At 38.4% G+C, this 17,145-nt stretch overlaps 1 protein-coding gene across 1 annotated transcript in view; it reads right to left on the bottom strand.

The window, feature by feature from the left end:
- Nucleotides 1-17,145, bottom strand: part of SHROOM4 (shroom family member 4) — a 205,603-nt gene that overhangs the window by 109,479 nt on the left and 78,979 nt on the right. Inside the window, exon 2 of the mRNA XM_080652097.1 lies at nucleotides 14,560-14,711. Within this exon, the coding sequence (XP_080508223.1) occupies nucleotides 14,560-14,711 (152 nt within the window). The remainder of the gene's footprint in view (nucleotides 1-14,559; nucleotides 14,712-17,145) is intronic.

Genomic DNA, 17,145 nt, shown 5'->3' with positions numbered 1-17,145 from the left:
TGATACTTGCCAGTGAGAACCACAGTCCTAAAACATCCCATCATGTGTAATGAATTAAATTCCTGCTTATGCATCTAGAACAAGCATGTCAAACTCGCGGCCCATGGGCTGCATGCAGCCCACAACAAATATATTTGCGGCCCAGCCAATATAATGGTATGTCAGAAACGTTTTAATAAAAATTTCATAACTTAATTTTTACAGTATCCTGATATACATAATTATTAATAACGAACTACAATGTTCGCTAATGACTGATTACTATAATCATGTTGCATTCATTTCCCTTATGTGCCTATGAGTAGGCGCACCATTTCCCTCCACTAATACTAGCAGCGAATATTTTAGCAACCCATTGCCACATCATTAATCTTGGACTGACTTGTTTGGTGTGCACAACAGGAAATATTTCACTTTCAGAGAACAAGAAAAATAGGTTTATTTGCGTTACGCTTATTAATTTGTGCAGTTATTCAGTGTCTGGTAAGTTAATGTTCAATAAAAAATATTAATTTTTATTAAAATGATCTATTATTTTATGTTAATGATTACTCATTTATTTCAGCCCTTTGTATTCAGCATGTCTCTATCAAAATAAAATTATGTTTCTATGAAAATTGAAGCTTTCGTTTTTTTGCGGCCCACATAAACTTAAACCTTGTTTAGTTGGCCCTCCTTAGTCTTTGAGTTTGACATGCTTGATTTAGAATGCTCCTAGTTTTGTATTAACCTTGAAGCAATTGAGATAATAGTCACTCAAGTTATTTTCTTTGTTCTGTAATTTAGATAAGAAACCCTGTCAGAGAAGAATGGAAGTTGTCAGGGGTCCATGAGAGCAGGGACCATACCTATGTAATACGTGACCAAATCACCGGACTCTAGTACAGGCTAGACATTCAATAAATATTTGTTGACTGAAAGGTTGGCAAGGTCCATAGTACAGTTGGGGGAGTGAGCTGCTGATATTACAAAGGTTTATCGACAGAGGTGGGGAACATCTGACCCGCGGGCCGTATAAGGCCCATAAAATCATTTGGTCTGGCCCTGCCAAGGCATTAAGGGTGAGTTAATTAAATATTTGGCCAAATATAGCCGGCTAATTTTTAAGTTGATAATTTTGTATGGCCCACAAATGATGTTATAAATATCCAAATGGCCCTTGGCAGAAAAAAAGGTTCCCAACACCTGCTCTACAAGGACAATAAAATCTTTCAGTATGACAGTAGAAATTGGGGTAGAGAAGATGACAGTGAAGCAGGTGTCAAAGTATAAAATAGTGGAGAATGGCCTGGAGGCTGATAGATGATATTGGTAAAGAAATAAAAATGGTAAAACCTGCTCGTTTGAATTTCAAAAGTGAAGGGATTTTGCATGCAGCTGGAGGAATAATGCTTTGGAAGTTATCTGTGGAAAGCATGCCTAAACCAGAGCATATTAAGATGCTGTCCATTAAATTGTGTCTTGCTTTTTTATTTTATAATTTAACACAATGTCCTGAGACTTTACCCACATGATTAAAAATTACTTGTCTATTATATGCATGCATATTAGCATAAACAATGGACACAGACACTGGGGCGGTGGGGGCTTGCCCGGGCTGGGAAGGGATTGGGGGGGGGGTCAATTAGGGAAAAAGGAGACATACGTAAAACTTTAGACAATAAAAAAATAATAAAGTAAAAAATTACTTGTCTACATTTTATCTTTCTGTGCATCCTCTTTCTTTGATACATATTTCTTTTTAGTCATTCCTAAGAATTCTTTGTGTTTGGTTACTATCATGAATGAAATATATTTCTCCTGATAGCTTCTAATTGGTTATTGTAATCTGTTGTTAGTTTTAAATTAAATTGTGCTTCTTTGACTTATCCTTTGAACTGGTTGTAACACATTACAATTTCTTCATTAATTACTTAAATAAAACCTTAAAAATATGTTCATTTTTATATCATTGTGAGAAGTAAGATTTTATCTTTTAAAATATTATAACATTTGTAATGAAGTATTATCATCCAATATTATTCAAGTAGATTTGCAAGATTTTCATTTATAAGTTTTGCATCTTAGTTCACAAATTGCATAGAATATTCTGTTTGGAGCAGTATATCAGGTGTTGACATCAGAGTGACTTAGCTTCAAAAACAATGTGAATAACTGCAAGATTTTCAACTTGATAACATTTTTATAAAATTGAACTTGGTTATTCCTAGAAAGTTTGAAGAAACTCACTGATAAAAACATCTGACCCTATGTTTCTCTTTGGTGCTTGTTTTCAGTGTTTCTACAGTTACAGGTACATTTAGTTTTCAAATTCTCAATAATACTTGGCATTGAAAATGTCATTAGATATTTTGAATTTCTCTGAGATTCACAAATTTATTAAGGTGCAACTGAAGTCGTATCCTATAATTTAAGAAACCTTTGTATTTGTTATATTTCATTTATCCTTTAAATTTTATTTATAGTTTATCTTCGTTTTCTTGATTAAATTTGCTAGAGGTGTATCTACTTGATTCATTCAGCCATTTAAAAAACCTACCCCTTGGCTCCATATTATATTGGATTCTTAGTAATGTAATTTTATTCTTCATTTTTAATAATGATATATTTAAGGTTATAGATTTACTTCTGGATATTGTTCTCAAAGTTATGATAAGTCATGATCTCATTTTGTTATTTATTATTAGTCTACTAGTGTTTCTTTGGGCTAACACATGCATATAAATGTGTTCTGAAATGTTCAAGCAGTTGTTTAAATTTGCAAAAGTTTTTACATTATCATCAGAGAAGAAGATAAATATAATTTCTTTTTTTTTTTGCTGGTCTATTTTTATTTATTTTCTTTTTTTATTGTTTAAAGTATTACATATATTAATACATATATCTCCTTTTTTTTTCCCCCATTGACCTTCCCCCAGCCTCCCCTACCCCGTCACATGCCCTCATCCCCCCCCCCACCCCGCAGTGTCTTATGTCCATTGGTGTGCTTATATGCATGCATACAAGTCCTTTGGTTGGTCTATTTCCCCCGCTCCCCAACACTCCCCAGCCTTCCCGCTGTAATTTGACAGACTGTTCGGTGCTTTACTGCCTCTGTATCTATCTTTTTATTCATCAGGTTATATTGTTCTTTATTTTCCATAAATGAGTGAGATCATGTGGTATTTTTCTTTCATTGCCTGGCTTATTTCACTTAACATAATGCTCTCCAGGTCCATCCATGCTGCTGCAAATGGTAAAAATTCCTTCTTTTTTATAGTATAATTTCTATTTGTAAGAGTTTTCAAAAGTTTTTTTGTGGCATACCATATAATGATTAAAAAAATATATATTCTCAGGGGTTTCAAGATGGCAGCAGAGTAGGTGGATCTTCCTGCACCTCCTCCCAGAACCAAGCTGGTAATAAAACTAAATTGAGAAACATTCACCCTGAATTACCAACTGAAGACTAGCTGAAGAGGAAACTTTTAACAAGTGAGGGAAGAATACACCTTAAGACTGGTAGGAAGGGTGGGGTCGCAAGAGGGGCTGGCCCAGCAGCCATGGGTGGCAGGTGGAGGGTGAAGAGGGATATCTCAGCTGCGAGGGTAGGGGATGTGTCCCTGAGAGGAGTAAGGTCTGGACCCCAGGCTGGGCTCCCAGCCCAGAGGACCAGAGCTGAGAACACTGGCACACAGAACATCCAGCCATGAAAGGCGGTGGGGCTTCTCTCTGCCTGGGAAATAAGGACCCAATTGGAGATAAAGCCACTTTAAAAAACAAAAGCAAAAAACAGAGCACAGGATTTTTCATTTGCAGCCACTCAATGAGGCTTCAGTAGAGCGAGGAACGTGTGGACTGGAGTCACCTGAAGAGACGCTAGGGTGAGAGTCACTGGTGGGAGATGTGGAAAAGTGGTGGCTAAGAGTCCTGTGCTCAGTCATCTCCCCCCATACCGCTGCAGCCATTTTTCCTGGAAGCTTAAACCCCTCTGAGCAGCAACAGCCTGGGAAAGGCAAATACCCCGCCCCTCCGGGATAGCGACCCCGCCCTCAGGAATTCTGCTTGCCCCACGCTGCATCTTGACACTCGCTGAACAGCTACAGAAGCCAAACCTATGGGTCTGGACAGTCTCAGGGGGCATCAGTGACAGGCTTTGGGGTGGGTCCATTTCCCCCATTGTCTTTGGAACCTGACTGGTGCTTCTCCCTCATGGGAGACCTGATAGAAACTCCCAGCTTCCAGCAAACACAACTGGACTACATACAAGGGGTTCTGCCCTGCTGAGATCAGGGAAATATTCGAAACAGACTCAGATGTGTGACTCACAGAGGGGGGAACATACCCACCATCTTCCCTGAAATTTGAACATCATCCCCCTCATTGTCTGAAAACAGCCTTTTCAGTGACTAAGTCTAGCAGTTGGACAGCAGGCAGAAGTGGGTGGAGGCAGATCCCGAGGTGTCTTGGGATATTAGGTGATCTGCCCTGGAACTAGATCACAGCTTGGCCCCTCCCACGCGCAGCCAAGCCTTGTGGAGGCAGTCACAAACTGTGGATCGCTTGAAGCTTCAAATCTAACCCATTGGGAGAGCCAAACGTGGACAGCTTCTGACAGTGGCTAGCACCAAGTACCTCCTGGGAAGCCCAGAAATGGCATACAAAACAGTCAGCCTCTATCAACATAAGAGCAAGATAGAAAGGGAGCTCCCAGGGGCACTAAACTCTGCTGAGATGAATGCCACTTGGCTTTTTTTGCATTCTTTTCTTTATTTTTTTTCATTGCTTCATTATTATTTTGATCTTTTATCCTTTATATCTTATTTTTCTCTTTCCTTTTCTTGCTCTGTTTTTTGTTCTCCTTCTTTCTCTGCTTTTTTCCTGTTCTTATTTTTTCTTTCTTCTATCTCTTCTTTTTTTCCTTTTCATATTCTTTTTCTTCTATTTTTCTTCTATACCATTCCCCTTTTCATATTCTTATTTTTTCTCTTGCTTCTTTCCTTTCATATTTTTACCTTCCCCTTTTATTCTTCTCATATTTTTTCTTTTCTTTTCTTATTCTTGTTCTCTTTTCTCTTTCCTAATTTTCTTTTCGTATGTGTGTGTGTGTGTGTGTGTGTGTGTGTGTGTGTGTTTTGTTTTTTGTTTTTGTCACTGTAGAGGTATTTTATGTGTGGTTGTGGGGTTTTTTTTTGGTATTTTGTTTTGTTCTGTCAGTTCCTGCACAATAGCTCACACAACATGGCTAAGGTTGAGCCTCAGAGACAGACAGCCTGAGGGGAGATCCCATCTATGAATATAACAATGACAATCAAGGCCCAATTACAACAGGAGAGCCCAAATAACATGCACAGGGACATTCCTAAAGCATCTAGCTCAGGAGAACAAAGTCTACACTACTGGGTCCCACAGGACATGTACTATATAAGGCCACCCCACAGACTGGAAAGCATAGTTCTACCTACTACATATAAACAAACACAAAGGGAAAGCAAATGTTGGGAAATAAACAACTCCCAATGAAAGAAAAGGAGGAAGCTCCAGAAAAAGAGCTAAAAGAAATAGAGACAAGTAATTTATCAGATATAGAGTTCAAAGTAATGGTTATAAGGAACTTCAACAGTCAAACATGAAGAATACCATATCTGACATCAGGAATACACTGGGCCAGCCAGAGTGGCTCAGTTGGATGAGCATCATCCTGTGCATTGAAAGGTTGCTAGTTCAACTACCCCAGTCAGGGCACATACCTGAGTTCTGAGTTGCAGGTTTGATCCTGGTAGGGGCATATACAGAAAGCAACCAATTAATGTTTCTCTCCTCCTCTCTCTCTCTCTCTCTCTCTCTCCTTCCTCTAAGCATGTCCTTGGGTGAGGATTTTTTAAAAAAGAATATACTGACAAGAAGAGAAAAACCCAAGAACTTATATACTTATATGCATAGCTCATGGACATGGGCAATAAGGTAGTGAAGACCTGGGGGCAGGTGAGTAGGGGATGGGAGGATGAGGGTAAAGGGGGGAAAAGGGGAGATATCTATAATACTATCAACAATAAAAATATATTTTAAAAAATAATAAATAAATAAAAAAGAATAAACTGGTAGGAATTAAAAGTAGATTGAATGAAGCAGAGGATTGAATTGGTGATTTAGAAGACAAGGTAGAAAAAACACACACCAAATCAGAGCAGGAAAAAGAAAAAAGAATTTAAAAGTAGGATAGTTTAAGGGAACTTTAGGACAACATGAAAGATAACATCACATCATAGGGGTACCAGAAGGAGCAGTAAGTAGCAATAAATAGAGAACTTGTTTAAAGAAATAATAACAGAAAACTTCCCTAACGTGGGGAAGAAAAAAGTCACACAATTTCAGGAAGCACAGAGAGTTCCGATCAAGATGAACACAGAGACCCACACCAAGACACATCATAATTAAAATGGCAGATGTTAAAGACAAAAAAAAAATCTTAAAGGCAGCAAGAGAGAGACAGAAAGTTACCTATAAGGGAGTTCCCATTAGAAAGTCAGCTGATTTCTCAACAGAAACACTTCAGGCCAGAAGTGATTGGCATGAAGCTTTCAAAGTAAAAGAAAAAGCAAGAACCTGACTCCAAAACTACTCTATCCAGCAACACTAACATTTAAAATTGAAGGCAAAATAACGAGCTTCCCAGACAACAGAAGGCTAACGGAGGATATTACCACCAAACCAGCATTGCAAGAAAAGTTAAAGAGACTGCTTTAAGGAGAATAAATCAAGAGAGAGAGGAAAGGGAGACAAAATGGCAGCCAAATAGGCAGACGTGTCCTGCGCCTTCTCAAGGAGCAGATAGAAAAAACAACTAAATCAAATAACATCCACCTGGAATTGGCAAGTTAAACACAGCTGGTGAGACAATCTGTGGCCAGAAAGGATAGAGGACACCTGGAGAATGGTAGGATCAGGGATCTGGGCTGGAGAGAGAGACGCCTGACTATCAGGATGAGAGAGTCAGAAGGAACCTGCACTGCACCAAGTCCACAACTCACACCTGTCAGAATGGCTATCATCAACAAACCAACAAATGACAAGTGCTGGCGAGGATGCGGAGAAAAAGGAACCCTCGTGCACTGCTGGTGGGAATGCAGACTGGTGCAGCCACTGTGGAGAACAGTATGGAGTTTCCTCAAAAAACTAAAAATGGAATTCCCGTTTGAGCCAGTGATTCCACTTCTAGGACTATATCCCAAGAAACTAGAAACACGAATCAGAAAGGATATATGCACCACTATGTTCATAGCAGCACAATTCACCATAGCTAAGATTTGGAAACAGCCTAAATGCCCATCAGCAGATGAGTGGATTAAAAAGCTGTGGTACATCTACACAATGGAATACTAGGCTGCTGTAAAAAAGAAGGAGTTCTTACCATTTGAAATAGCATGGATGGGACTGGAGAGCATTATGCTAAGCAAAATAAGCCAGTCAGAGAAAGATAAATATCACATGATCTCACTCATTTGTGGAATGTAATGAACAACATACACTGATGAACAAAAATAGAACCAGAAAAAGAAACACTGAGCAGACCATCCAACCTCAGAAGGAAGGCAGGGAGGGTGGGGGAATAAGAGATCAGCCAAAGGTCTTGTATGCATGCATACTAGCATAACCAATGGACACAGACAGTGGGGTGGTGGGGGCATTTCCTGGGATTTGGGAGTGGCCTGGGAGGGGTCAATCAGGGAAAAAGGAGACATGTGTAATACTTTAAACAATAAAAAAAGAAAGAAAGAGGAAAATAAGTATAAAGAAAAATGGCAATAAATAAGTACCTATCAATAGTAACCTTAAATGTAAGTGGACTAAATGCTCCAATCAAAATACATAGGGTAGCTGAATGGAGAAGAAAACATGAGCCATATACATGCTGTCTAGAAGTGACCCACCTCAGAAAAAAAGATTCACACAAACTGAAAGTAAAGGAATGGGGAAAAATATTCCATGCAAATAGAAATTTTTTAAAAAGCTGGGGTAGCAGTACTCATATCTGACAAAATAGATTTCAAAACAAAGGCTATAAAATAGACAAAGAAGGTCACTACATAATAATAAAGAATTTGATACAATAAGAAAATATAACTCTTGTAAATATATTCTCATCCAACATAGGAACACCTAAATACACTGAGTGGCCAGATTATTATAATCTCTGAACGCATAATAATCTGGCCACTCAGTGTATATCCTATATAATAAAAGGCTAATGTGCAAATTGTCCCCTCGACCAGGAGTTCAACCAGCAGGCAGGCTGGCCAACCGCCCATGTCCCCTCCCCCTGGCCAGGCTGGCCAGACCCCACCCATGCACGAATTCATGCACCAGGCCTCTAATATATCTATATACTGAGTGGCCAGATTATTATGCATTCAGAGATCATAATAATCTGGCCACTCAGTGTATATGTTTACAAAAACTCTTGGTAGACTTTAAAAGAGAGAGTGATAGCAATACAGTCATAGTAGGGGACTTTAAGACCTCACTGACACCACTAGATAGATTTCCAGATTTAAAAAAACACACACAAGGAAACAGCCACCTTAAATGACATACTAATCAGATGGATTTGATTGATATTTAGAGAACATTTCATCCCAAAGCAGCAGAATATATATTCTTCTCAAGTGCATATGGAACATTCTCAAAGATAGATGACATATTAAGACACAAAATAAATTTTAACAAGTTCAAGGAAATTGATATCATATCAAGTATTTTCTCAGATCACAATGGCATGAAACCAGAAATCGATTACAATAAAAAACTCAAAAACATTCAAACACATGCTAAATAGCTAAATAGCATGTTATTAAACAATAAAATGGCTTACCAATGAGATCAAGGAAGAAATTAAAATCTTCCTGGAAGCAAACAAAAACAAACACACAACAAGCCAAAATCTATGGGACACAGCAAGAACAGTCCTGAGAGGGAAGTTCATAGTATTATAAGCCTACCTCAAGAAACAAGAAAAATTAATAATAAACTATTTAACCATACAACTTAAAGAATTAGAAAGAAAACAACAAGAAAAGCACAGAGTAAGTAAAAGGAAGGAAATAAATAACTGGAAATAAACTTAACCAAGGAGGTAATTAATACACTTGTACTGGGAAAACTATAGGACATTAAAAAAAGAAATAGAAGAAGATACAAACAAGTGGAGGCATATACTGTGTTCATAGATTCAAAGAATTTACATCATTAAAGTGTCCATACTACTCAAAGGTCCTGAGACATGGAGGCATGGAACAGACTGACATATCTCAGAGGCAAGGAGGTAGGAGGGCGGGAAAAGAGTAATCAAAGAACATATATGCATATATGCATAATCCATAGACTCAGACAATAGTGTGGAGAAGGCCTGGTGTGGGGCAGGGTCTAGATGGAGGTGGGGGGAGAAGGGGAGGGGTAGGGGACATCTGTAATACTGTAATACTGTCAACAATAAATACAAATAAAATTTTATATATATATATATATATATATATATATATATATATATATATATATATATCTCCTGTGAATATTTCTCTGTTTTCTGAAAATGTTCTCAGAAAAGAGAGTATTCACTGTCTATAAAAATATTTTTATATGGGGGGATAAGGACACATATGTAATACCTTAATCAATAAAGAAATTTAAAAATATTTTTATATTTATTAATTGACTTGATGAATTATGCTTTTCAAATATTCTAAGTACTTATATTTTTGGTATGCTCTTTCTGTAATGATTAAATTACATGGAAATCTCCCATACAGAAATTTCTTTAATTTTTCTTCTTGTATCACAGTTTTTTCTTTACATATTTGGATGCCATTTTTTGAAGAAAGAAAAAAAAAAGGTCTATGACTACAATATCCTAAATATAGCTTATATCTTTTATCATTATAAAATGAATTTCTTGGGACAAAAATAATTGTACGATTATTGTTTTTGGTATGTTGTTGTTGTTTTTTCAAATAGGTAAATGACATGATAAGATAACTTATTTGGAGGATATATTGATTGGAAGGAGCTAAGACCAAAAGATGAGAAGGCAGAAATTACGAATGACTGAATTAAGAAAAAAGCTACAGAGAGGTTTTTAGGGGACTGGATTGAAGGTAACTGGATTGAGGGTAACTGGGGCAAGCAAGAAGAGTTGAAAGGGACTGGGGCAAGTGAGAAGAGTTGAAAGGGACTGGAGCAAGCGAGAAGAGTTGAAGGTAACACCTAGACTTCTGATATTGTTGACCATTATCTAAAGGCAACATAGAAGGAAGAGCTGGGCTGGCTTTTCAGAATAGGCCATATTATACAGTTCCTTCTTTTTATATTCATCTTAGAGGACTCAAGCCCAGACCTAAAGCTCAGTGTTGAATCTTTGTCAGTTGATTGCTTACTCAAACCAAAGTCTTTCTACCTTATTCCAAACCATTAGTATAAATACTAAATTTCAGGGAGAACACATTTATTTTATGTGCTAGGAGCTCTTTCATAAATTTGAGGAATAACTTATACTTACAAGAATGAATAACTGTCCTTCCTATACTATCCTCAGGGTAGCTACAGGTGAAGGTTATGTTTTCCACAAGAGGGCAGCATCATATAATAAATTATGCCATTGAAAGTCTCCAATAAGGGCTGAAAAGAAAAGATTGAAAGGGTAAACTACATAGGTTCAGGGAGCCATGGGAACTGCCACATCAATGAAAACAAAAGGGCCCTGCTATCTCCAAAGGCCATAATTAAGTGACTGGTAGGTAGTGGCTGATGTTGCTATAGGTAAGAGAAAGAGGACTTGGAGCTTACCAAGGGAAGATGAGTGAGTGACACACCTGAACACTCTCATTATTATGACTGGCTCATAAGTCACCCTGGATGGTGTCTACATTTCTGCAAAGTGCTGGTATTTCTGGTATCTCTGTATAATCAGTATCTCACAGGGACCTTTATTTCCTGTTCAGATCTTTGTCGCCTCTAAATGATTTCCCAGCAAATCATGTTCTCTGAAGGTTATATTGCAAAATACACTACAGTTCTGATGTTCTCCTTATTTAATAGTGTTTGGTTATCCCAATTATGCTTCTTTTATGTCCTAGGGGAAGAAATGAGACTGAAATTCATTGATAACCCATTATGAAAAAGGCATTTTACATAAATTGCTTCATTTAATCAATACAATAATGCCATTATATAATAACTACTATTTCCCATATGACAGAGCTAGGAAGTAACATACATGGGATTATCTGACTCCAAAACAAAACTCTGCCAAATGCACCAAGCTACCCTTCCAAGAAGCCTTATTTATAACCTAAATCATGACCAATTGAAGATTGAGTCAGTAACAATGTGTGTATTGTATAAGGCATTGCTTAAGATGTCACCTCCTATCCAAATACATGAGCAGGCATGGCTTAATATTAATATTAGATACCAGAAAGTAATATAATACCAGTAAATGATTGGGATCCTATATAACTTCACCCCTACTAACTCAAAACCCTTTCATTCTTAATTATTCTTTCCTCAGGATAAAGCATTTAGATGTGGAGCATGAGAACAATGGAAGAATTAAAAATGGCTTCTGTGTTTCTGGCTTGGTTAACTGAGGGCATGGTTGTTTCAATCACTGTGATAAGGAACTTAGAAAGAGATGACATTTTAGGTTTTGAGCATGTTGTCCTTGAAATGCTTCTGAGACATCTAAGTATAAATGTCCAATGGGAAGTTGGTTATATGAGTCTAGGGCACAGAAGATATACTCATCCACATATAGATAATAATTGAAGCTCTGGAACTGGGTGAGATTTTTGATGGCATATTAATGAAGTCAGGAAGGATGGTAGTAGGGGAAACACCAACATTTAAGGGATGGTTAAAGGAAGAGTAGGTAGGAACCTGGTTTTTTAAAAAAATGAACATTAAAAACAAAGAGGCAGCCAACCAAATGAAAGATGATATTTGTAAACAGTAGCTCCTACAAAGGTTTAATTTTCAAAATATATAAAGAACTCATAAAACTCAACACCAAACAAACATCCCAATCAAAAAAATGGGCAGAGGACCTGAACAGGAACCTTTCCCAAGAAGACATACAAACAGACAATAAATATCTGAAAAGATGTTCAACTTCACTAGCAATTACAGAAATGCAAATCAAAGAGGACTGGATAAAGAAGATGTGGTATATATACATAATGGAGTACTACACACCCATAAGAAAAGATGAAATAGCATAATTTACAACAACAAGGATGGACCTTGAGAACATTATGCGATGTGAAGTAAGTCAAACAGAAAAAGCTAAGAACTATATGATTTAACTCATATTTAGAATATAAAACTGAAACTTATGAACACAAACAGCAGTGTGGTGGTTGCCAGAGGGAGAGGGTGGGGGGGAAAAGTGGTCCTAACATGAGGTGACAGGAGAAGCTTTGACTTTGGGTGGTGGGCACACGGTCCTATATACAGATTTTGTAAATTAGTAGTCCACACATGAAACCTATATCACTAATGTCACCCCAATTTTAAAAAAAAAGAAAAGTTAAAAAAAAGATATGCAAATCAAAACTATAATAAGATACCACCTCACACTATCAAGTGGCTATTATCAACAAGATAAGTAATAAGTGTTAGAGAGGTTGTGGAGAAAAGGGAACCCTCATTCACTGCCGGTGGGAATGTTGACTGGTACAACCACTATGGAAAACAGTCTGGCTATTCCTCAAAAAAATTAAGAATAAAACCCAGCAATCCCTCTCCTGGATATATACCTGAAAAACTCAAAAACATGATTCACAAAGATATATACACCCCTATGTTTACTGCAGCATTATTCATGGTGGCCAAGACATGGAGATAACCAAAGTGTCCTGCAGTAGAGGACTGGATAAAGAAGTGGTACATATACACAATGGAATACTACTCAGCCATAAAAAGGATGAAATAGCACCATTTGCAACAACATGGATGGACCTTGAGAACATTATGCTAAGTGAAAAAAGTCAGTCAGAAAAAGCTAAGAACCATATGATTTCACTCATATGTGGGATATAAAACTGAAACTCATGGACACAAACAGCAGTGTGGTGGTTGCCACAGGGAATGGGAGTCCCATATAAGGTGACAGGAGAAGACTTGACTTTGGGTGGTGGGCACACAGGGCAATATACAGATCTTGTAACATAGAAACCCACACCTGAAACCTGTATGGTCATATTAACCAATGTCATCCCAACAAATTTAATTTAAAAATAAAATAAATAACATTTAAAAATGAACAGAGAGGTAAGAAAAGAACAAGTAAATGGATATCTTGAAAGCAAGAAAGGAGAGTTTCACAAAGGTGGGCATAATCCATAGCAACAAAATCAAAGGCTATGTATAAATTGTATATGATGAAGATTGAAAATAATCCATTGATTTTGGCAGTTAGAAAGTAATATGCAGCTTTGACAGAGTAGTTTCAGTGGAGTTCTGAGAGTCAAATTCAGACTGCAATGGGTAAAAAGCAAAATGGTAGGTGAAGACGTAGAGACAGTGATTATAGAATCTCCTTTTGAAAGACTGAGTATCAGCAAAAGAAAGAAGGGTAGTAGCTAGACGGGAAAGTATAATTGTGGAAGGATGCTTTAAATTCTTTTTTATAATAAAAATATTTAATATGGAGAAACCTAGGCATGTGTATAGAAAACAAGCTAATAGACATTAAGTATAATTTTCAGTAGTACAGAGCAAAGATGCAGCAGCCATACGGAAAGCTAACCAGTAGGCAGATGTTTGGTGGCAGTAGAATGACTATGTTCTAAAATGCCATTACCTTCCTTCTGTTTATGCCACTCAACTTACCTGGAGTGCCCTTTTCCTTCAGATGGTTTGTCAAATTCTACCCAGCCTTGAGCTCAAATTTCACCTCCTCTATGAAGTCTTACCCTATTAATCTCTTCTGAAGGTCCTCTCTTTCTCTTGAACTCTAATAGCAATATCTGTTTGAACAATCCATTTGACAATCACCCTTCACTCTGTGAAATCTCCTTAATTGCTTTCTTCAAAATTATGTTGCTAATTAATCACATGTGAATCCTTTCTCCCCTGCTAAACTGTACACTTCTCAAGGGCAGGGTTTCTATCTTAGAGTTTTCCACAGCCTCCAGAATGTCTACCATGGAAGGTAGTAGGGTCTCTTTAAATCTACGTGGTTGAGCAGTGGCAGCCTGTTATGAAGAAGACAGAAAAACGGTGGGTTAGGTAGGCCCTTGGTGTGCATTGAGTCATTTTTTTTCTCTCAATAGCAAATAAGACAGAATCTTGCAGAGGTAAAGTAAATTTATACAAAAGACACAGATAGTATGTGACAGTGCCAGGATTTGAACCAAAGGCCTTTCTCCTAATACAGTATTCTTCAGTTGTGTACAGAATTCTGTTCATGGGAAACACCTCTTTTCTTAGTGATATTGATAGAGATATGACTCTATTGAGGCTTTACTACCAACCAAGTGGTTTTGGCAGCCCTTGCACTGTGCAGGAAATTTTCCTGTACCTTACCTCCTGACAATCAGCTTGAGGATCCTGAAGGAGCCTTTGATGAGGATGAGGGCCTCTTGGCGGGAGCCATACAATGGAGTTCCATTGATATTCACCAGCTCATCACCAGTCCTCATCTTCTGGGACAAGGCTGCCTTGCCCCCATCTTCAATCTGTGTTGCAGAGAACAAGATAGAAAGCAGGTGATGAGGCAAATCCTTCCCCAAAATTCTACTTTCTGGGTCCTCCCAACCCCTGAGCCACAAGTAGTACTGCAGTGGGGCATGGCAGGGCTGGGGCAGGGGGAGGCAGTGAGGTGGGTGAGGAATGGCTCCAGGAAGCTCCAGGCAGCAGCTAAGAATCTGATCATATAGACCATTATTTACTGAAGGTAAAGCTTGGGCAGGCCTTTGAGGAAGGAGGAAACATAGTAATAATACAATATGTCCATCTAGGGAGACAAGCACTTCTAAATATGAAAATTATGCTTAGAAGGAACCCCACAATATGGGCTGGAGTAGCAGAAAGGCATATCAAAATGTGCATGTAAATTAGAGTCCAAAGAGCTAGACTCCAGCAAAATCACCTTTGGCAAGTCCTTTCCTATCTTTGGGCAGACTTTGAACTCTGACAAACTTGATTTTGGATCTTGGGTCTAGTACTTCCTAACCCTGAGCAAGTTACCTAATATCTCTGTGTCTTGAGGACCTTATAAGTGAAATATAGATAATGAGAGTACCTACCTCACAGGGTTGTTAGTATACAAAGTGTCTGGGAGCAGTAAGTCTTCAATAAATGTGAGAGTTCTGATTATTATAGCAAGGGGATTGACTCTGGAGGTAGCTTCTAGCTCAATATTCTGTGAGTGGAATTGCAAATTCAAAAGATACAAAGTATGCACAAAGTAATTGATCATTTATCTGTGTCTCTTCAACAAATACCCAGCATAGTGCTTCCAGTGTCTGGCACATAGGGGGCATTTACCAAAAGCTTGGAACCTGGGTGTTCACTGTTCCACCACAGCCTAGAGAATTTCCATTGAGAAGGCCAATCTTGGCAAAAAGGGGGGCATTGAAAGCAAAGTCATAAATAATAGCCACTGTGGTAGACAAAGGAAAATCAAAGCAGAATGTCCCCCAAGGGTCCTTGCTTATAGCTACTTTTATCCTCTATAATAAAAGCCTAATATGCTAAGTGTCCAGTTGTCTGGTTGGCCGTTCAACCAAAGCATAATATGCTAATGATATACTAAGGCTGCTCAACTGCTTGCTATGACGTGCATTGACCACCAGGGGGCAGACAGTTGATCAGTTGCTATTATGTGCACTGACCACCAGGAGGCAGACACTCTGACCAGTAGGTTAGCTTGCTGCTGGGGTCCAGCTCATTGGGACTGAGTGAGACAGGCCAGACATGCCCTGGAGCCCTCCCGCAGTCCTTCCCCACCAGGGGGCAGATGCAGCAAGCTGAGCAGTAAGGAGCAGCAAGCAGGTAAGGAGCAGTGAGCAGGAGGGCAATAAGGACTGTGAGAGGGATGTCTGACTGCCGGCTTAGGCCTAAGCCAGCAGGAGGAAAACCCCCCAGGGGTCCTGGACTGTGAGAGGGCACAGGCTGGGCTAAGGGACCCCCCTCCTACTGCACGAATTTCATGCACTGGGCCTCTAGTATATTCCTTCAACCCCCAAAGTGAGTTCTACCTATTGGAACATCAATTCCATCCATGGTGTTAGGAGTCATCTCATCTACCCATTAATTCGGTCTTCAAGTATTTAGTGAATTTCTAGTATGCACAGGAAAACATGCTGGGCATACAGAAAAGAGGAACTCCTAGATTCAAGGGTGGATTACCATCTAAAGTTCATATAGCCACACAAATGGTTTAGTAACAAAAGGTTCAATCCACTGATAGAATCAGAAAGAGGTGCTCATTTGTTTGTTTGTTTTTTTCCCAAGGGCAAGTTGAGGTGAGGGTGATTAAACCACACAATCCTTAGGGAAAATTAGATTCTAAGTGGGGTAACTATGGGCTGGTCTTTGCCGCAGGTGTTTTTACGCTTCTGCTTTTGTTCCAATCTTTCTCTCAGTTTTTAATAGCATCCAATCTATCCCATACCATGGAAGTTAGAATATTACTGAGCTTTAGGTTGGCCAGTTCATACGCAATTTGGCAGATGTGCCCTCCTTAGTGCAGAGAAAAATGTTAATTCAGGATTTCAAAAACCCCATCAAATAAATTGAAATTTTAAGTTAAATCACAGACTGTAATTAAATTTATTGCTGCTAACCCAACAGTTTTTAAATTAATCTTTGTTTGATAAATTATAGGTTAGCCAAGTGACTTTGAATATATATACCTTTGTTCCAGTACCTGGGCCACCACTCAAAACAAGCCTATATTGGTAAATGTGGAACAACTCTCACCAAATTAATTAGGATTGCACTCTTATTCCATTGTCATTATCATTATTACTCCACAGTCACTGCTGCCTGCTGCCAAAAAAAAAAAAAAAAAAGCTATACTTGAATTTCAGGAGTTCTATTTGAATGACTCATTCCTTTGGCATCCATGGAAGGTCCTCAGCATCAGGCAGGAATTTCAACAGGGAC

The sequence above is a fragment of the Plecotus auritus genome, assembly GCF_963455305.1.
Source record: "Plecotus auritus genome assembly, chromosome: X".
NCBI classification, from domain to species: Eukaryota; Metazoa; Chordata; class Mammalia; order Chiroptera; family Vespertilionidae; genus Plecotus; species Plecotus auritus.
This window is presented reverse-complemented; position numbering and strand designations above follow the sequence as displayed.